Below are 22,978 nucleotides of genomic sequence, written 5' to 3'. Positions count from 1 at the left end.
CTGCACCCCATTCCCACAAAACTCCACCCAGTTTTTGGTGGGAGTTGTGAAGCCCTGGATCATGCTCCTGAAAGCTTTGTCACTAAGTGAGGAAATTAAAACAGCCTCACTTAAATTTGTCGCCCTTAATTAGAAGAGCAGGAGGTATGACCAAAATGGAGGGCTAGGTTGCTGAGATAGTGTTGAACAAGGACATGAAGGATTTTTATAGAAAAGGACAAGGATTTTGAAATCAACGGTTTGGGACATGGGCAACCACTGAAGGTTGGCAGGTCAGGGATAATAGGTAAGCAGGACTCAACATAATCAAGATTCAAGAGGCAAAGTCCTGATTGAGCTTGAGCTTGTGTAGGAAGCTTGGGAGGCTGGCAGGGGTAGCATTGCAGAAAACTAGCCCAGAGATGATAAAAAACATGAAAGGGGAGAAAATTGCAAGAAAGTAAACAATGTCAGTGGTTTAACACTTAGCATATGGTTCATTAACATATAGTCACCAAGTAATAATAAGCTCAAGCTTATATCTGTGATAGCTTCTCAAGAACATTGCATTCCCCAGTTCTTCAAAACTCACATGGTTTCTGAATGGATTTGATAATCTTTTAAATGAAAACCAAATCAACAAAATTGGGAAAAATCAGGCACAGCCCCTAATTCAGGTCAGCTGTAAAACCAAGAACAAAGTTTTAAAGGAAACTTACAAACTTTAAATCAAAATGTGATTAAAGGGGTCAACAAAACACCCCAGTCCCCGCGGTGCCCACCGAGCACGGAAGGCCTCGAGAGTGCCAGCAGACACCGCGTGCTCCTTCTCCAGGGACATCCGGCAGCGAACGTAGCCGCGGAAGAGGGACAAACAATCGGGCGGGATGAATGGATTTGATGTTTGTGCACAGGAAGAGAACATCAATGAATGAGTCATTGAATCTAATTTTGTGTACATCATGAGACTCACTTTTAACTATTCACCATCAATGTAACCTGATTTATCCCAATTTTGTTGATTTGGTTTTCATTTAAAAGATTATCAATGTAACCTGATAATCTTTTAAATGAAAACCAAATCAACAAAATTGGGATAAATCAGGCACAGCCCCTAATTCAGGTCAGCTGTAAAACCAAGGACAAAGTTTAAAGGAACCAAATCAATGTAACCTGATAATCTTTTAAATGAAAACCAAATCAACAAAATTGGGATAAATCAGGCACAGCAATGTAACCTGATGGAGCCCATTGTCTGCTCTTTGTTGAATCTGCCCAATCTTCATTCCATTGATTGAAACATAAGGATCAGCCAGGTTCTGCCACAGAACCTGCTCATCACCCAGGTGGTGACCTGGAGCTCCACAACCACAACTACACACCCCAACCCTCCAATCCCTCTGCCTCTATTGAATTTGCAAACAATACTGAAGTAGGCCCAAAGATTGATTAGTGTCCTGATCTATCAAACTGTTAATAGTGCAGGATACAAAGAGCAACCTAAAGAAGTTAGAAAAATGTGAATGACTTTGCATGGAAGATCCAATTGAGAAAAGGGGGAAGAAGAACTCGGAACAGAAAAAAAGAGCACCCACGCTGGCTCAGCAAGTAGCTGAGACATACAGACCTGAATGTTTCAGGTTTCATCATCAATCTGCGTTGAAGTAACTCATCTCTATTGTGATGTTTGTTGAAGAAGTAATTGACCAAATTGCTGCCTTGTTCAGGATAAGAAATTTGGACAGTGTGTTTGCTCCTGATCGATATTCAGTAAGCCCTGCTGGAGGTGCACATGTGAGTATTGAATCATGATGCAATTGAAATTGGCAGCAAGATTTGTTTGACAGGGACTGCCATTCCCACTGCTATTGCTCATGTTAGTGAGTCTTAACAGTAGGTTTCTAGCATCCATAGAATTGTACCCAAATATTTTCAATACTTTCATGGGGTATGAGGGAGAGTATTTTGGCTGAGAAAATTGGTGAGATAAGAAGAACAATGGTTCCCTGATGCTAGAAACTCTCAAATTAAATACAGTTGAAATTGTGATGTGTACCAGGTAGAACGATTGCAAATATGAAGAGGCGCATGGCTTCAAGCATTGAAATACTAATGCTGAGTGTCACAAACTAGATTGATTGTTTGTTCAGTCCTCATTCAATTAACTTTCCAAATGGATGTGCTAAACTAGTGGGGCACTGAATGGAGACTGTGGCAGCCTTCTACAGCATGAAGGCAAATCCAGAAAAGAGAGTTACACCAAGACGGTACAGAGCACATCTTAATGTAGGAAATAGCAATTGTGAGAGAAAGACCAATGGCCATCTGGTTTGCCCTCTTCTATCCTGGTAGCCACATCACACAACAAAAGTTGATAATGGCTATCTATCTCTGTCAATTATCCCCAACAGATCCAGACATGACATGAGAAAAACCACAGTAGTAGAGTGCCTTGGAACCCATAGGTTCAAAGCCACCTGTTCCTCCCAACTATGCTACATTTTGCTCCACATATCAAGTCTCAAATTATACTTGTATACTGACAGTTACTAGTAAGTTTTCAGTACCGGTGGTCTTTGCAGCAGCTCAGTGTTGCTGCTGACAGTGCAGGTGCATATGAAAGGCAAATTCATCTGAAGACAGTGGCTAAGTTACAAAGAAAAGGCACATGACAAAAGAAAGTTTGAATAAACTTCAAATGCTAAACCAACAGGCTACAATCAGTTCTTGATAATCTGAAGTAGGTTTTTGGACTAAAAATCTGAATTATCCAATAATTCCAATTAAGCAGCATAAATAACACAGCAAAGTGAGAATTTAGTATGCAAAGCATTTGAATTATCAGACAGCTTGAATTAAGCAACTTTGAATTAACCAAAATAGACTATAGTTAAGATGCACAATATGTTTCACAAGTTACGCATTTGATTTCCACAGGTGAAAAATTCTCGTCTCGCCTGCACTATATGTCTTGTCAATTCCTGCCCCCTAATAGCAGATGGACAGTAATTGCTGTTGTTCTTAATTTTTTTTAATGCTGCCATTGAGCACAGCACAATAATGAAACAGCTAACTCAAACTGAATTAATATTATCAGCATTTTTGTATGGCAGTATCCATTAACCCAACCCAATGTACAGAACGGAGACAAGTATTGTTAAAACATCAGACCCCTACATTGCATTACATGCAGCCACACCTCAGTGAATGAAGATGATGGATCATATACCTTATTGTCACATGCAATTGGTTTCTTGCATTCCTCACAGGTATTAGAATAAAGGCTTTCGTAGCACTTCACACAATAGGGATTCTCTTCTCTAAGGATGTATTTCTTCCCAAAGAGGGACTCCTTGCAGTAGTGGCAGTCAAAGTGTTCTGTCATTGTGCTTTCTGGAAAGCTCTAAGCACCTAAAATTCAAAACAAGAGCAGGAAATTGAAACAGCCCTGATTATCTCAATGCATTTCATCACAACTACATTTGACTCAGTTCAGTCATAACAAAACTAAAAGCATTTAAAGATCAACAGTTCTCAGTGTGAGGTCAGAAATGTAAATTGTGGCAGATTGTCAGTCACCCACCGTTCCGCTGGTCAGACACGAGCTAAGGTGTTAGATCACAAGCTCCTAGAATTCATGTAGTTTAAACTGCTGCACATCTAGTATCTGGTGAGTGTCGTGTTGAAGCAATTGAGTGGCTGACTGCCTAATAAAATCCTGTGTCATTTTACCATATAAGGATATAAAAGCTAGGAAATCATTCTCTCTCAGAGCTTCGCTACAGCTGGCAGCTGACCCTTCTTCTCCATAGGTTTATTGTTTTCCACATTGCCTTCTGTAATTTTTCCTAATGAGTAAATCACCAGACTCATTTTAAAGAGCACAGAAACATAGCAGGCCTTCACAAGGGCCTTGTAAATATATCCTAAAATAATTTATTAAAATAGGTGAAGGTATCATGAAATTATTATGACTTAAATGAATTTCACATTCATTGTGTACGAATAAGTCATCTTGTTCTGAATGTAGCCATTCAACCCATAATGTTGTAGCACTGTTGTAAAATTATATAAAATGAAGAAGGTTAAATTCAGGACTTTGAGGAATTTCTTTTTTACTTTCTAGGTGGATAGTCAAATAAATGGATTAATATAGATATACATGCAGGTTTATTTTTTATTACCTGTTTCCTGAGTGAAACCTACTGTCTAATTATTGAAAACCACTAAACTGCTTTCAATATTACACAGGATATCCTAAATTGATTCCTGGTTCCTAAATTGTTTGGCCTTTACATTGGGATCAATCTGCATTTGTACTGTTAAATTTGATTTTAGGGCAGAAGGGGGAATGTGAGAGCTTGAGTGTCCAACAGAAAATGACCCCATTACAGCGTGTCCATACAAATATTAATTTATTAACCCTTAAGGGTTTAAATCCAGTTCAAAATAACTTTAGCCATAATCACTAAAGGAACAGATTCACAGGACTGTGTCTCAAATGAGGTAAAGCATTCATTCCTCATAAATTTTCAGTACTGTATGAACGAACCAAACCTGTAGTAGCTTTAACTTTGTGCCACTAATTGCATTCACAGAGGATGAGTTGTTCCTGGTAAGGATTTGGATGGCAATCCAGGGTTTTCCTTCCAACTAGTTATAATAATGTATTAACATTTTAGGATCCTATGGAAGAATTTACTGTTATTGTTTCTTCAGCTGTTGTACCAAGCCTGCTTAGGAGACTATTAATCCATAATGTAAGGCTTTCTGCAGGGTTAATCACTCCTTCAACTCAATTACTGGATAGAACTTTCTTTCCAGTCCAACTTCTGGTCCCTTCAAGCTCTTTCAGCCAGTGGAAGTTCGCACTGGAACCTCTGCCACCAAGGATGTCTATTCCCATTTGTTACACCAGTGCCCAGGACATATCTAAAACATTTATTAATCTTTTATTTTGTACCAGTTTTGAGGCGCACTTAATACCAGTAAAATCATCTTCAGTCCTGAAGATGACTACGGGCACCATGGGGGAGATTTTGGTGCCCAGGTGGTAGGCTAAGCCGGGGAAGGGGGTGTGGTAAAATGCTGGGAAGCCACATCAGGATAACTCCCCAATGCAGCCCTGCTGCCAAGGAAGTTAGCCAGCGGTGAGAATGGCAGCAGCCTGGCCTTCTGCTGACAGACTGCAGAGGGTCAATTTAGACAATTAATGACCCAATGGAGAGCTATCTTCCAGGATCGCTGGCATTTTGCTGGTGAGATAGTGGACTCCGCTGCATGGGGACAATGCCAACTGCATGGAGGCAACCACCCTGCAGTCTCTCAGCTGAGTCTATTGGAGGCTCCAGGTCCAATGGATGCCTCTGGGATCAATGGTTATTCTGTGGCCTCCGTACCACCACTCGGTGGGACCCCCCTCTGAACTCTGGGGCCTAAGTGCTTGGCCTGGGCAGAATAATGACATCTTCCACCATTTCAAGGGAGCCTCAAGATGGAGGCATCCTTTTATTATCCTAATGGCCTTACCATTGGCCACTTGACACGGTGCTGCTGCTGAGACTTCGGAGCTGACAGTCCTCTGATTGGGCTGGAAACATGGAGCACCCACCCACTGTTCTTAATTGGATGGCAGGCCGGACAATAGCCAATGAAAAGGCCGTCCTCCAGAAGATTGCCGCTGCGGTCCCGCTGTCCACCCATGGGATATTGAGGCCCCCAAATCGTCCTGGCTTTTGGACTTACTTGCTTCTGAGAAAATCCTGGCCCATCTCATTGAATGGTCATCATTGAGTTTCTAATAAAGGACGTACTTGTTGTGTCTTCGAGATCTTAGAAAGTTGACCAGCAACTCAAAACTCATGAAAAATCAGTAGAAAAACAGTCACGGGTCACATGAAATGTTTGAATGTTATGATAGAGTTTGTTTCCTGTTTGAAAATTGCTTGCATTTTTAGTCTACCGTGCTTTTGCATTTCTTTTGTATTTTGTTCTGATTTTATTTTGTACTTTTTATCTTTTATTGTGGAGGTTTCGCATTTGGTCTTAAGCAGTTCTTGTTTCCTCCAATAATTGTGCTTTGCTCCCCCACAATCATATACTTAGATGTCAGTTCATGGGACAATAGTCCATAAATCTCTTGTCAGTTCTAATAGCAGAAGTAGCAATGTTGTGCAGCATCAGCCAGCTGACAGCAGAAAGGCTAACGATGACTATGCATTGCAAAACTGTGAGGTGCATTTTCTTATTTTAATTTTCCAAACTCAGAATAATAATTGTAGCTTTAATGTTGGATGCAGCAGTCTGGACAGTTTATATGCCTTTCAACAACAAGTGTTCATCTGAGTTGTTGCAAAACTGCAGAAGTGAAATGCTGATATTTGACTGACTTTCTGGCGATATATATATTCAAATATGCAATGACATAGCAAAGGGCCTGCACAACTGACAAACAGTATCATAAATTCCAAATTTTCTAATAATGCTAATGTTGACGTTATACGTAGTTCCAGAATCAAAAACTATAGAAGAATTTTTCACTGATTATCCAGGGACCTCTGAAATCATAGTTGTCAATAGTCCACATTTAAAAACACAATGGGTGGCATTTTCCATGTCTGCTGGTGTTGGGTGAGTTCGGCAGCATGAGCAGACAAAAGGTGAGAAGGCCAAAAATTGGTTTCATGGCATTGTGAAACCAATTTGCGATCATTCGTTTAGCCCGTCAATGGTGGGCCGCGGTTCCCGCTATCGGACATCGGTAACCTCATTGTAATACATCTGCTTATCATTATAAGGCCAGCCCGCCGGTCTCATGCCCCCGCGCTGGATCGTCCATCCATGTCGGTGTGTTTCACAACAGCACATAAGTGACATGCAACTGGTGAGCTACACTTTGCTTGGGACTTGGCAGACAGCACCACATCACTTTTAGGGGAGGCTTACAGGGAAGTCTGTACCTACCAGAGCAGCCATAAGGTGGGTGTGGCTTTGTATGGCTAGGGCTTGCTTAGGGAAAGGGGAGAGGCTGCAGGGTGAGGGCTATACTGGGGAAGGGGGGGTATCTCAGGCTGTGTGTGGGGGCATAAGTTGATCTGTGCAAGTGGCCTCAAGATGGTGAGGGCTGAGGAGGCAGTCTCCAGAGGAGATGATACCAGATGGCGATGTGAGAGTGTGTGTGAGAGAATGAGTGGTGATTTCCCTTGAGCTGGCAGTGAGTGAGATGCCAGTGCATTTGTGATGGGCTTGAGTGTGTGAGTTTAAAGTGCTGAGATGGTTGCCCTACGCTGGTGGCACAGATGAAATCATTTGTACTCTAATTGCATTGGATGGCCAACCTCTCCTGAGCAGCATTGGTACTGATTACTATTGCCATCGCCTACCAAGCCGGAATGGTCGTTTTGCTGCCCCTCCTGCAGCCAAAGCGGGGGTAGAGGACATTATGGCGGGTCTCCATAACATCCAAAAGTTGTTTGAGGGACATGTCACTGAATCAGGGGGCTGCAGTCTTCTTACCTTTCGGGGCCATGTCATATTTACAGCAGTCGTGGGCTGGAAGCCCTGAGAGGTGTGTGAGCATCTGTATGTTAAATGTGGTGCCCTGCGTGATGAAGCAGCGAGGTGACAGCGTGGTGGGCAAATCGGAGCCCGTCCGCCATCGAAGCGGCGTGTTTCCCAGGAATGCAAAAAAAATGCAGCGGGATTGGGATGAGAAGGCGAGAGAAGCCATCATTGCGGCCGGCGGGTAAAACTACTTTTTTACCATCCACTTAGTGCAAATCTGGGACGATTCCGCTCAATATTAGGAATTGCATGAAATGCTTTTATAGAGAGCGGTAGACCATTCAGCCCTTTCAGCCTGTTCTGCTATTCAGTTATATCATGACTGACTAATCTGTACCTCAATTCCTAATCTGTACCTCAATCCCATTTACTTGACTTTGATATTATCCATTAGTAGACTTATATAACAAATATCTCTTAATCTTCATTTTGAAAATTTTAATTGATCCACCATCCGCAACCTTTTGGGGAGAGACCACCTGATTTCCACTATCCTTTATGTGAAGAAGTGCTTCCTTATTTAATTCCCATGGCTCTGCTATAATAAGACCATGACCATTCATTCTAGATTCAATCGTCAGAGGCAATAATTTCTCTGCAAGCTCTGTTTCAAATCCCGTCATCATTACAAAGACCACAATTTGATCCTACCTCAGATTTCTAAACTCAAAGGAATACAAATCTCTTCATGCAACCTGTCCCCATAATGTAACCTTTAAATCTGAAATAAAAACAGAAAATGCTGGAAATACTCAATGGGCAGCATCTGTGGAGCAAAAAACAGAGTTCACATTTTTGGTCTGTGATCTTTTATCAGAACTGTCTGACCTGATGAATATTTCCAGCATTTACTGTTTTCATTTCAGATTTCCAGCATTCGCAGTAGTTGGCTCTTGGATCATTCTGGTGAATCTGCACTGTATTTCCTTCAGGGCCAATATATTCTCCTTGAGCTGCAACACTCAGTCTGAACATAATACTCCAGAAGAGGTCTGACCATGCTCTGTACAACTGAAGAATCACTTCCTTCACTTTTTTCAGCCCCCTTGAGATAAAGGCTAACACTCCATTAGCTTTCCTGATTACTTTTTGCACCGTGCATTAGCCTTTACTGATTTGTGTACTTGAATAACCAAATCACTTTCTTTGTCCCTCACCATTAATAAAATGTTCTGCTTTGTCTTTCTCAGAATGAAAGTGGATGATCTCAATCTTCCCAAGTTCAAACACATCTGCCATTGTTTTGCCCACTCATTTCAGGCTCACTTTCTAAATTTCTGCTCCTATCTGCAATCTTGGATATGCAACTCTCTATTCCTTTGGGCTCCCACAAAACACCACTTGTCACATCTCACCTGACAGAATGCAATCCCTTTATTCCCACTCTCTGGGCAGAATCATCCCTCCATGTCCCCGTGGCAGTAGCTGGCAGATGTGACCAGCCAGTTCCCTAGACATGCGCAGTGTTCAGCGACACAGGTTCTCGGCTATCTGCAGGAATGCAAGGCAGCGTCCATAGACCCTGGGTCTGGCCAGTGATGGCTTGCTATGGCTCTGCAGCAGCGTATGCGGGAGCCCCAGCCTCCCCTTCATCCAGAGGGTGCTGTTCCTCCCTCTGCATAGCCAGGTGCCTCAATTGCTCTCTTCTCAGTCATCTTTGCTCTCTGTATACCATGAGGTGTACAGCTAAGTCACCAGGCTCCATGATCCTGATGTACTCCTACTGCAGGATGAAAGAGAGAGATTCGTGTATTAGCATGGGTGCACAAAGAACATGTCTTGGTCAAGTCTGATGGCCCCTTAACGCATCCCAAAGAGTGCTGGCCACCATTTGGATGGCCAGAGGTTAGTGTGCTGCATGGCTGCCCGAAACCCCACCCACCTCCACCTCACTCCACCGAATGATTGGCAGCAGCTTTTCCCATTGGACTGTATGTTGTACTTTCAGCTCAGGCACAGGCATTCCCCTAACCCTTGCTGCAGGGCTGTGCTGTTAGCTTGAACCATGGGGGAGACTGATCCAAACCGGGATGATGACAGTGCAAGGGGCTGTGAGCACTTCCACCAGTGACTGCTCCATAGCCAACTTTAGCAAGGAGATTGTACAACGTGTCCAGTTGTCCAACTGTTCTGCAGTCCACTAAAACACTCATTACTTTGCAGTCCATGCCCGAGGGGTGAAAAGCTCTGGAGCACTTGATGGCACTTTGATGCCTCTGCATTGCTTGAGTGGGCAGAGAAGCTAGAGGCCGACTCCAGCCGTATCAATGTAGCTGCGCCTGAACTGTCTCAGCTGCAGGGGAATGGTCACTTCATACAAGGTTTCCCTAATGCATGGCCGCTTCTCTCAGTCACCAACCCCCCGCTGCACATGTGCTTCAACTGCAGAGTAGCCCTTTCCCTACCCCCTCCAAGTCGCCTCAACCGCAGGGCAGGCCTTGCCACCCACCCCCCTCTACCACCACCACCACCACCACCACCCCCCCCAAACCAACAACATGCCTCAGCCTTGAAGTCCACAACAGGTGACCTGGGCGAGTGCTCCACAATGTTACTGGGCACTCACCTCTGAGTTCCCTTCAAAGTGTTGTCCAACAAGTGCACACATTTGATAATCTGTTATATGTGATTGCATGCTGACGTGGGCGGATGATCCAGCGGTGGGGGGGTGGGGGGGTGCGCAATGATCCCGGTGGGCTGGGTTTATAATGATATGGAGATGTATTACAATAAGGTTTCTGATGTCTGATGGTGGGAAATACGGCCAGCCATCAGCAGGCAGAGCAGGCGACATCGTGAAAATGATTTTTGCTCTTCTCACCATATTGTCCACTCACACCACTGAACACGCCCGACGCTAGCGGGCATGGACAATTCCACCCTCTGTCTCCTACGTTCCACCCAATGACTGACACAACCCACAAAGCAATCTTCAATTCTGGGCACTTATATTTTTGCTAATAATCTCTTGCGGCAGGCCTTGTTAAATACCTTCTGGAAGCGCATATAGAAAATGTTCATAGCATTTTCCTGTTCACTGTTTTAGTGAACTCCTCCAAAATATTTAACTAGATTAGTCAGACAAGACCTATCCTTCATAAATCCATGCTGGATCTCTTTTGATCATCTTGTATATTTAGTGCACAGGTCCTCATAATTCATCTAGTTTACAGGTATTAATTAATGCTTTCGCACATAGGACAAAACCTAGTTCCTTGCTTAATTTCCAGATCAATTAATCTGGCCTAGTTGAGTAGTCCCTGGGTGCTTTGTGCGAAAGACGCATAGGTGTATATTGTGGAGCACCAAGACCCAAAGATCAAGTTTGAATTCATGTTCTTAATTATTTGCAAAAATCTCAAGCTACTGATACAAAAAAATCTTGAGGTAGGATCCAAGGAGATGTTGGAGACAAGGCTGGGAAGGCATTGTAATTTGCAGGAACCAGCTTTGGCGTAATCCCAACATCTAGCTGGAGGACATTTTGACCCATTTGAGTCTTAAGTCAGATAGCCAATTGGAAAGATATTCTAGGAGAAATAAGCCTGAAAACCTGTTATCATCATCATGTGATATCGTAGACAAGCAACACATGGCAATTTTCACATACATTATCTCAGCGTATAAGCTGATGGAATTTAAATTCAATTACTAATAAATCTAGAATTAAAAGCTAGTCTCAGTCACGGTGACCACAAAACTACTGGAGTGTCATTAAAAACCCACTTGGTTCACTAATGCCCTTTAGGGAAGGAACTCTGCTGTCCTTACCCGCTCTGATTCCAAATCCACTGCAGTATGTTCGATGCTTAACTGCCCTTTGAAATGACCCATGTACCAAACCACTACAAAAATGTTGAAAAGGAATAAAACCAGATGGAAAAAATCTGGGTTGTGCCAAAATTAGGAGAGTTGTTGCACAAACGAGTCAAGCAACAGCCTGACATAGTCATACTCACGGAATCATACCTCACAACTAATGTCACAGACACCACCATCACCATCCCTGGTCAACCAGCAGGACAAACACAATATAGGTGATGGTATAATGATATTCCAATGGGACACGGTGATCATGGGAGTCCTCAACATTGATTCAGAACCCCATGAGGTCTCATTACAAACATGAGCAAGGAAACCTGCTGATTACCACATACTGTCCTCCCTCAGCTGATGAATCAGTGCTCCTCCATGTTGAACACCACTTGGCAAAAGCACTGATAGTGGCAAAGGCACAGAATGTACCCTAGGTGGGGGACTTCAATGTCCTTCACTGAGCCCTGAAGGACCTATCTGCCTGATAGGGCCTGGGGAATCAGCAAGAGGGAAAGCCTATTTGACTGGCCCTCACCAATCCACCTGTCGCAGATTTGTATCTGTCCATGACAATTTTTATAAGAGGAACCATTGCACAATCCTTGTGAAGACAAAGAACTGAATCTTCCTTTTGCCTCAAGGATCCTGGGAATGCGCTGCACTTCTGTCCAGAAGGCAGAGTAGCTGGCCACATACAATCATACAGCAGCTAACCTATCAGGTATATAGAAACATGGGTCCCATCCAATCATGCGTCCGGGATGGGTAGGAAGTTGCTGGCCCTGACATTACCTCACAAGGTCGAAGGTCAGGGTGCCATATTTAAACAGCACCTGAACAAGCATCCATTCCTTGCAATTCAGCAGCATCAGTCTGACAGTTTGTGAGGAGTTTGTAAATGTGAGCAGTTTGTAAATCTTGGATCTGCTGGCACCTAGACAGCAACATTTCATGGGGAGACCAAGAGATCTTACGGGTGTCTCATTCTGGGTGGAATTTGGTTGCACTGAGAGTGACACCAGCCTGTCTGCCAAGTCACTCGATCATCCTGGCATCTGCAGCTGGAGCTGCACTATCCGCTCCCTCATTAACATTAGCTTATTCCCCTTCTTCCTTGTCTGAGGAGGCATCCAGCTCCTCCATCTCCCAGTCTGCAAATTCATCACCCCTTTGCTGCGCAACATAGTGTAGGGTGCAGCAGGCCCAGTGATCCTGCAGACTCTCTGTGGTGGGTATTGAAGTGCTCAGTCTGAGTGGTCCAGGCAGCATGGAACCTCATCTTCAGCAGTCCGATGGTCTATTCCATTGTTGTTCTTTTGGAGGCATGGAAGGCATTGTACCTCTCCTCTGCTGGGCTTTGTGGGTTCCACACAGGTGTCATGGGCCAGGTCTTCTATGAATATCCCATCCCCCAGGAGCCACCTCTGCAGTTGCTGAGGGGAAACATACAGCTGTGGCACCTGAGAGTGACTGAGGATGTAAGAATCATGAGAGCTCCCTGGGAAACGAGCACCTGCAGGATTCATTTGTGGTGATCACACACCAGCTGCACATTGATAGAGTGAAAGCCCTTTCAGTTTATGAAGGCTGTTGGATGATCCCAGGGAGCTCTTAGCACCAGATATGTGGAATCAATTGCACCTTGTACCTGTGGAAAACCATGATGGCACCGAATCCCACAGCTCTAGCTGTCTCGCTTTCCGTGTCTGTGATGAATTGCACAGAATCATCAGCTCTACTGAACAGGACATTGGTGAGTTCCCTGATGCATTTGCAAATGGCTGACTGTGAGTTGCCACACATGTCCCCGTGTAGAGCACTGATAAGGTTCACTGGCATAGTAATTCAATGTGGTGATGATACTGAAGCTACTGGCTTTGTATTGCCTCCCAGTGCATGAGGTCTTCCATGAATGATGAAATCCCTTGACATCCCCAGCCACCTCTGACATTTGCAGGGAGTTATTCAACCTGTGGTATATTCTATCACAAGCCATTGGTCGACGCCTCACTGGCCCCTGGTTGCCAGCATCCTGAGCTGCCTGACCCTCTGCTTGCACCCTTGGATGGTGTTCTGCCAGTTGCTGTGCCTATCTCTGGGCCATCCTCTGCTGGTTCTTCTCCAGCTGCACCAAAGCTAGCAGAAGCATTAGGTGCACTTGACCATTCTTGTCTACCGGAGGTGAACTGCAAACTGACGGCAGGCAAAGATCTAGTCAGCATAGCCTTTAAGGCCCTCCCTCCTGTTCTGAACACTCTTCACCAAAGCGAAGCCCTATACTTTGCATTGGCCACACTCTGGTCTCCACTCACCCCACCATGGACAACTCCATCCTTGAAGTTTACTCCAGAGAGCTTTTGGTGTTGTCGCAGCCATGTCCGTGGACACTAGCACAATGATCCTGGAACTAGAAGCCATCACCTCCCTCAGTCACCTTTGACCTTCTCTCCATTACCTGCCACCCTCACTTCATTACCCTTGCCCTGCCTTCGGTGATCCCCCACTCACCCTTGACCAACAATCATTCACCCTAGAGCTTCCCCTTTCACCATCAAGCAGCTCCCCGACATATTGGAACTGCCCCCCCCTTACTCTCAACCTGCCATCTGCCATCCTTGACCCTCGTTCCATCCATTATCTTTGACCTGCCCTCTGTTACCCTTGACTCTCAGGACCTCACCATTGACCTTCCCTGAATAACCCTTGATCTCCCCACAATTATGTTTGATCTATCCATAGACATTGATCTTCCCTGTAGCTTAGTTTCCTCCCACTGTCCTCGATGATCTTTTGTAGGTCTGCTACCTCCCTCAGTCAGTTTGTTCCCCCTTCACAGGGACCTCCCTCCCTCCGTCAGCCATGCCCCTTTCCCCTTTCACATCCACCACCTGATCGCAATGTATCAAAACATGCTGTCCTGTAGTCCAACAAATCTGCCTATACAAAAAAAGCAACTCCTATTATTCCAAATCCACCAAAAAGACTACCTCGCCTCCAGCATGCCACCTTTAACCAGTCGTGAATCTGAAGGCACGTTTTTCTCATTTTCTGCACATTTAATTCCAAAGGTACAACTTGATTTGGTGATGTTGTGTTTTAATGAGCATATAAGACATGCTAATGCATTAAAAATAGCTCCCACTGCTTGCTGTCAAGGTGTAACCTCAATCCGGAGGGCAGAGAGCATACCAGGAGCAGCATCAGCCATACCTAACAAACAGGTGTCAACCTGGTGAAGCTACAACAAAGGACTATATGTATGCTAAACAAAGGGAGCAACATGCAACAGACAGAGCTAAGCAATCCCAATGGGTCAGATCTAAAGTTCTGCTGGCCTTGATAGGAACACTCACATGCCATGAAAAAATTTTTGGAAATGAGCCAAGCTAATATGTACATAAAAAAAAGTCAATAATTCTTCTCCCAGTTAGGAGAAAAGTTGTGGACTCTTTCGATTCATAAGATCATAGAACGGTTCCAGAATAGAAGGAGGCCATTTGGCCCATCATATCTGTGTTGGCTCTCTGCAAGAGCAATTTACCTCGTGCTTTCTCCTCCCAATCTTGCAATTTTTTTCCTCTTCAGATAATGATCCAACTCTCTTTTGAAAGCCATGATTGAATCTGCCTGTACCAGGCTCTCAGGCAATGCTTTCCAGTTCTTAATCATTCGCTGTGTAAAACGGTTTTCCTCATGTTTCCATTGCTTTTTTTGCCAATCAGAGTGCCAAATCGGTGTCCTCTCATTCTTGATCCTTCCACCAATGGGAACAGCTTCTCCCTATCTACTCTGTCCAGAGCCCTTGTGATTTTGAATAGTTCTATCAAATCTCCTTACAACCTTCTCTTCTCTAAGGAAAGCAGCCCCAGCTTCCCCAATCTATCTAAATTACAGCCCTGATGGTATCTCGTCATAAATGATGTAAACAAACAAGCCTGTTTTTTCTGGAGGACCAGACAGCCAGCTCAAGCCTTGCCAACGCCATCAGTAAATATTTAATGCATTACAGTACCCAATATTCCATTCTACTAAAGATTCATATTTACTTGAAGTACATCAATAATGTAAATGGATTTCAGTTTGTAGCACCTAACCTCCAGATCCTGAGACATGCCATGTTGACTCCATGAAAAAAGAGAATCACTCTACTGTGGGGAAACTAATGACTTCTATCTTAGGTGCCAATCCGGAAGGTATCAGCAAACAATCAATGCACAGCAGGGCAGGTACAACTATTATAAAATTGGTGATTTTTAAAAAAATAAATGCTTCCTTAAGCCTGGCCGCAGCAATAACAAGACTTAAACAAAGCAGAAGGAAAGCTGACTTGCAGTAATACAGCAGCTAAGGACAAAAATCCACCAACATATTTCTTTGTTTAAATCTAAACAATTTCTTAAATTCATTATAACTAAGCAGCCCAAGGTGGACATTTTGCATAGATTCAGTGTAAGGTATAGCTTTGTCAAGAAACATGTGGAAGAAAACACTGACAGGAACTAAGGGTGCTTGTGCACTCCAAAAGAAAGCTGGTGTCCAGCACTGTGAAATGCAGTCCTGAAACAAAAGGTTTAGCCCTCTAGCAATGAATTGAGCAGCACTCTTGTTGGTAGTTGCCATCAGAAGTGTTGTGTGTTGCTGCAACTCTATAGTTCCAAATTAACCGCGGCATCAGAGAATTATAATTTGATATAGAGAAGCTTTTAAACTGAGCTGATGTTCTCACCTTTCTGTTTCTTACTCTAATTAGCACTTTTCATAGCTAAATCTCTTTGTTACACAGAAAGATATTCTGGAAAGTCAGAAATTTATTAAACCTTTCATTAAAACAAAAGGGCAAATTGCAACCCATACATCCCTTAGTGAAATGAGGTAATTCCCTAGGAGCTGCAGCATTCCATGCTGATATCATTGGCATCTATGCAATGAGATGAATGCTGTTGAAATGTACTGTTATGTACCGAGACAGGGCACAATCTAATTCTGGTTTGAACTTTCCATTTTCCCAAAGGACTCCTTGTTTCAAGTCTTAAAAGACAGCTTGCCAATAATAACACAACAGGTGCCGATGCGGTGTTTTGATTGTGTCCACTGCCTCCCGGTGGTCTAAATGTGTATGTCATGACAAAATGTGACTATGAAACAATTATGGAAATGACACAAGTGGACTTAGTTCAGTTAATCTCACCCATTTATATAATGTTTGACTGTTTTAAATACCTTAAGTAAAGTATTTTGTTGTAACTGTTTACTTTTTGTACTTGCCCCATTTTACCCCATATTTTCTTCTGAATAGTGATGTTTTTCAGTAAGGTTACAGCTTTCAGATCAGTAGGTCCTAGGGTACTCTGTGATCATCCAGCAGGTTAACATCTGTGAGCTGATGTGTGTCAGCCTTTTCTCTTCTCAAACCTTAGGAACTCATTTGAAGCAATCAAAATCTATCTTTTTAATGTTATCCCTAACTTCAAAATGGAAAATTGAAAAAAAAACAGGAGAGTATGAGAACAACAGATGGGGAAGTGATAACATAATTGTGCAAAATGAAAATGTAATGTTTCCATTCAATTACATTTTAAAGAGTTTGTTTTTTGTTTTAGGTTTAACATTTATTATTGAATTAATTATATTAATTGAAAGCACATTCTTCCCTCAAGCAACAGTACCAAAAATGCAAATTAACTGGTCATGCATTTCACTGAGATTTATGCCATGTTGCTGAATCAAAATAACTGTTGTATTTGCCTACATTTCAACAGTTATTACACTTTAAAAACATACTTATTTAGAATGATTTGAGACATTTGAACAACATAATAAGGTACTAAGTACAAGAAGTATCTTTTTCAATAAAAGACCTTGTATTAACTCTATGGCTTGTGCTTTAGTGTTTGTTTAATGTGTCACAAAACATAAGATTTACAAAACTTACATTGCCACGGAGACAGTCAAATGCACCTGCTGGCAGTTTAAAGGTTAATGCAGTTATTTCTTATTCAATGCATCCTGCTTAAACAAATGAATTCAAAAACACAATAGCTGTAAAAAGACAGAACAAAAGAAAAAGATACGAATGTAAATGAGAAATCTTTGTAAACTGTGGAAAATAGACCTGAAACACATTAAGAGGTGTTATTAAATTGTAGTCGGCAGTAAATAAATTGAACATTCAACTGCCAGTAGCTGCAGGGGAATAAGTACCTCACAGGTTTTGTAAGTTTACACTTCATGCATTGTGATCCAGAAACAAACAGTAATATTACAGCAGTAGAACTAATCAAAAGTGATCTATTGAAAATATAAAAGATATACTTACATTTATATCATGTTTATCATGTTAATAAGTTCCAAAAGAACACTGAAGCTATTTTGGAATAAAGAAAATGTTTGCATTTATATCACAACTTTCACATCCACTAGACACCTCAAAGAACTTAACAGCCAATGAAGTATTCCTGAAGTGTATTACTGTTGTAATGTACTAAACACAGTGGCTAATTTGGTGCACAGCAAGCTCCCACATGCAACTATGTGATAAAGACCAATTAATATGTTTTTGTGATGTTAATTGAGTATTAACCAAGGCACCAGGGACAACGGCACTGCTCTTCTTCAAAATAGTGCCATGGGATTGTCCATGGAGATAAACATCAATCGCTACTGGAGGACCATAAACTGAGTGAAAAAAGCTCTTTGGCCTTCCCAAAACTTGCTGGCTTTCCAGCTGTTGACAACTGAGTGTTCCAGGCTGGAACATTCCAAGGCACAGGACAATGTGCTGAGGGAAGCATTAAATTTTGGGGCAACCGGCACAAATGCTCAATGGGAAAAGGCCATTGTCCAAGCCTTCCACCATAGTTCACTGGGGGGGCCAGAAAGCGTATAAAATCCCAGAGAACGTTTGAGGTGAAATATAAACGTACACTGTAAATATAATGCATAATGACAAGTGTAGTGAAGCACCTCATGTCCTGTATAAAAAGAAAGTGATCTGTATTTCACTTTATATAATGTCAAATTTGAATGATTATGTACAAATTTTTACAAATTTTATGAACAAGTATATTTTTGTGAAACAAATTCCCTTAGAGAACCTTCAGTTTAACATCTCATCCAAAAGACTGCATCTCCAATATCTCTGCAACTATGATATTTTGTGCTGCAGTGGGACTTAAATGTGACACCTTATGATTTTGAGGCAAGGGCGCAACTAACTGAGCCACAGCTGGTACAATATGCAGGTGATATTGTTACAGAAGTGAAATATTATAGCATCTGTGGGAGAAACAGAGTTCACATTTCAGGTCTGTCATTGACCTGAAATATTAACTCTGTTTTACTCCACAGATGCCTCCTGAGCTACTGAATATTTCCAGCATTTTCAGTTTCTATTGTTAACAACCATTTGGCAACAGTAACACCACATAAACAGCAATGAGATTTTAAAAAATCATAATCTATTGATCTATGACACAGAACTACTTTTACAACATAAATGAAAATGAGTGTGAGAGGAGGACCCCAGGACAGGCAGTCAGCAGCAACTTGAGGAGAGTGCAGGGGGAGGACCCTGGGGCAGGCAGTCAGCAGCACCTAGAGGAGAATGCGAGAGGAGGACCCTGAGCCAAGCAGTCAGCAGCACCTAGAGGGGAATGTGAGAGGAGGACCCTGTGTCAGACAGTCAGCAGCACCTAGAGGAAAGTGTGAGAGGAGGACCCTGTGACAGGCAGTCAGCAGCATCTAGAGGAGAGTGCGAGAGGAGGACCTGTTTCTACCTGTTAGAGCCCAAGTGTGATTCCAAAGGAAAACAGGTAGGTGACCCTAGGTGACCAACCTAAAACCCTTCCACGTCAGGAAGGTCAGTGGACGAGCAGTGGCAGACATTTAAGCAGAGAGTTCATAACGCTCAGCAAAAATTTACCCCATCAAAAAGAAGGACTCATTGAGAAGGGTGAATCACCCAGGGTTGACAAAGCTGGTCAAGGAGACTATCCAATCAAAAACTAAGAAATGCAAAGCGGTGGAACTAGTAGTAGTCCAGAGAATTGCAAATTTTTTAGGAACCAGCAGCAGGTGACTAAAAAGCAAATTAAGAGGGAGAAAATTGATTACGAAAGTAAATTTTCAAGAAATATAAAAAACAAACACCAAGAGCTTCTACTCAAGGGTATATAAAAAGAGAATGGCTAAAATGAGCATGGGCGCCTTGGAGGAAGCAACTGGAAAATTGATAACGGGGAACAGGGAAATGGCAGATAATTTAAACCAACATTTTGCATCAGCCTTCACGGCAGAAGACACTATAAACATCCCAAATAAATCAGATAAGCAAGAAGCTAATGGAAGGAAAGATCTTGTAACAGTCTCTATCACAAGGGGCAAAGTATTTGTCAAACTAATGGGACTAAAGGCTGGCAAGTCACAAGGGTTTTAAAGGAAGTGGCTGCAGAAATAGTGGAGACACTGGTCAAAATATTCCAGAACTCACTGGATTCCGAAGGGTCCCAGCGGATTGGAAAACTGCTAACGTGGCGCCCCGTTCAAGAATGGAGGGAGATAAAAAGCAAGAAACTATAGGCCAACAGACAGCCTAACATCTGTTGTTGGGAAAATGCTAGAGTCCATTAATAAGGAAGAAATAGCAGGGCATTTAGAAAAGCTTAATGCAATCAAACAGAGCCATGGTTTTGTGAAAGGGAAATCATGTTTGACAAATTTGCTGGAGTTCTTTGAGGATATAACAAGTAGAGTTGTTAAAGGGGAACCAATAGATGTAGTGTATTTGGATTTCCAGAAGGCATTTGCTAAGGTGTCAAATAAAAAGTTATTGCAGAAGATTGGAGCTCACGGTATTCAGGGTAACGTATTAGCATGGATTGAGGATTGGTTAACACACAGAAGACAGAGAGTCGGGATTAATGGGTGTTTTTCAGGTTGGAAAGACATAACTAATGGAGTGCCAAAAGGATCAGTACTAGGACCTCAATTATTTACTATCTATATTAATGACTTGGAGGCGGGGGTAGAGTGTAATTTATCCTAATTTGCTGACGGTACAAAAATAGGCGGGAGGCCATATTGTGATGAGGACATAAGGAATCTGCAAGAGGATAAAGATAGATTGAGTGAGTGGGCAAAAACTTGACAGGAGTTTAATGTAGTAAAGTGTGAGGTCATGCACTTTGGTAGGAAGAATCAAAAGGCAGACTATTATTTAAATGGAGAGAGAGTCCAAAAAAGTGCAGCACAGAGGGATCTGGGTGTTCTTGTGCCTAAAACACAAAGAGCGGGATTTCCCGCACCCACAGACTGCAGGGATCTTCCGGTCCCGCCACAAGTCAATGGACTTCTGGCTGGGTCACTGCCTCACCCACGGCGGGTCCCACCCACAACAAGACCAGAAAATTCTGGCCAAAAAGTTAGCCTGTAAGTGCAATCAAGAAGGCAAATGGAATTTTGCCCTGTATTGCCAGGGTGTTGGAGTTTAAAAATAGGGAAGTCTTGTAACAACTGTACAGTGTGTTGGTGAGGCTACATCTGGAGTACTGTGTACAGTTAAGAAAGGATATACTGGTACTGGAGGCAGTTCAAACAGATTCACTAGGCTGATTCCTGGGATGAAGGGCTGACTTACTGAGAACGGCTAAACAGGTTAGGCCTTTATTCATTAGAGTTCAGAAAAATGAGGGGTGATCTTATGGAAACGTACAAGATTCTGAAGGGGCTTGACAGGATAGGTGTTGAGAAGATATTTCCACTAGTGAGGATATCTCGAACTAGGGGACATAGTTGCAGAATAAGGGGACACTCATTTAGAAGGGAGATGTGAAGGAATTTCTTCTCTCAGAGGGTAGTGAATGCCTGGAATTCTCTACCCCATTGGGTTTTGGAGGCTAGATCACTGAAAGTATTTAAAGAGGAGGTAGGTAGAATTTTGAAATATCAGGGAGTTGGGGGCTATGAGGAGCTGGCACGAAAGAGGCGTTGAGGCCTGGGGCAGGTCAGTCATTATCTTATTGAATGATGGGGCAGGCTTTTGGGGCCGAATGGCTTATCCCGATGCTATTTCTTATGTTATTAACTATATAATTTAAGGTGATATTGGGCCAAAAAGCTTCAGATTCAATTCTTGGTCCAGCCTGTGTTAATTGGTTTCGGTTGGGAAGGCAGTTATGGGTGTCTAAGTTATTGCTTCTGGTTGAACTTGGTTATGACATCCTGTGGTTGAGCAATCTGCTGACAATGTCTAGACTAGCCCATTAGGAATGGCTACTTTTGCGAGGCATCAAAGTGCTGCTGATAGCCATGGAAACAAAACTCAGCATCTCCTGAGAAATGGGGAGAAAATTGAAGGTGGAAAATTGTGAATAATGACTAAATATAAGACATTTAGTGATAAGAGCATAAAGCCATATTTTCAAGATTAATAATCATCGCCATTTAATTACTGAAATACTGGAACTATTCATTCATTTCTCTAAATTGACTTGTAGTTCATGATGTAAATACCCAGATCTGAAAATGCGCAATGATCACTGAGGGTGAACAGTCTGATTGTTACTTATAATCAGGGATTGCCTTACCTAATAAGAGAAGTGTTACAATGGATAAAAAAAACCATAAACCAATCTTTTGGATTAATTTTCATGGATGTTCCAACTGGACTAATTATGGGGAGAAACCAGATGCAGATCTATTCGCAGTATCAAATTTCTAAATTACCCAGTAACTATTTAATAGATCTTTTGCTTTATTAACGTGTTAATTGAATGACCCCAGAGAGTAGGGACAGCAGTTTGTTGATATTTAATTGGACCATGCACCTAAAGCTATCTATTTAAAAGGACAATGGAAGGAAAAACAATGACTAAATAAAATAATTATGGTAGAAAAAGTCAGTGTAAAAGTTGGAGAGACACCAGTCCTTACCTCAAAGTTGACTGCAGCGGTCTTCACTTCCAAGAAAATGAATGATAGAACGACACAAGGGGAGAGACCCACTGCTTTATTTGACTGTCAAAGCTTCATATTTGGTAGATGACACCAGCAATTAAGCAGATAGGGATTCTTTTGCCAAACAGTCTATAAATACAATATCTCTCAAGCAACTGCTGTCCTCTGGAGATAAGAACCACTATTGCGGTGCACAACTCCCTACCTTTTAAGGTATCAGAAATTTAACAACACATGGCCTGCAATGGAAAGCCTGTACGGTTAGAACGTGTAACCACTTATCCTGTTACCTCAAGGACATACTATAAAGTGGGAATAAACTATGGTCATAATCAATTATCACGTCTTATTTCTATAACTTTACTGTTGCATAAGCAACTGAATATTTCAAAGAAGAAACTCAATACCTGGTATTTAGACTCATAGATACAGAATTGTTCCAGATTATGAAACATCCTTAATGAGCTCTGCTGGTGACCTTCAGGCTGATTGTTCTAATCTCTAATCAGTAAACCTGTGCAGTCGTAGTCATGGTCAGGTTTAACAATTGTTCTCACTGTAAGATCAGTGTAATCAAATATAATGAACTTTCAGCAGAAAAATTAGTAAGAAACAATCACAGAAGCTGCAACAGAAGAAAAAATTTCCATTCATTTTAATACAGGAA

At 42.3% G+C, this 22,978-nt stretch overlaps 1 protein-coding gene across 3 annotated transcripts in view; it reads right to left on the bottom strand.

Annotated features, from left to right (window-relative positions):
* LOC121283852 (four and a half LIM domains protein 2) overlaps positions 1-22,418 on the bottom strand; it is a 56,696-nt gene extending 34,278 nt beyond the window's left edge. The window contains exons 1-3 of one of the 3 annotated variants that reach the window (XM_041198643.1): positions 22,288-22,408; positions 17,675-17,722; positions 3,209-3,390 (exon numbers count right to left, since the gene is read on the bottom strand). In XM_041198643.1, the coding sequence (XP_041054577.1) occupies positions 3,209-3,364 (156 nt within the window). In that variant the 5' untranslated portion in view covers positions 3,365-3,390; positions 17,675-17,722; positions 22,288-22,408. Of the gene's footprint in view, positions 1-3,208; positions 3,391-3,562; positions 3,666-17,674; positions 17,723-22,287 lie in introns of those variants that run through there. The other 2 variants (XM_041198644.1, XM_041198642.1) reach the window with 2 other exon arrangements.
* Positions 22,419-22,978: the final 560 nt, after the last annotated feature.

Source organism: Carcharodon carcharias, chromosome 11 (genome assembly GCF_017639515.1).
Source record: "Carcharodon carcharias isolate sCarCar2 chromosome 11, sCarCar2.pri, whole genome shotgun sequence".
Lineage (NCBI taxonomy): Eukaryota > Metazoa > Chordata > Chondrichthyes > Lamniformes > Lamnidae > Carcharodon > Carcharodon carcharias.
This window is presented reverse-complemented; position numbering and strand designations above follow the sequence as displayed.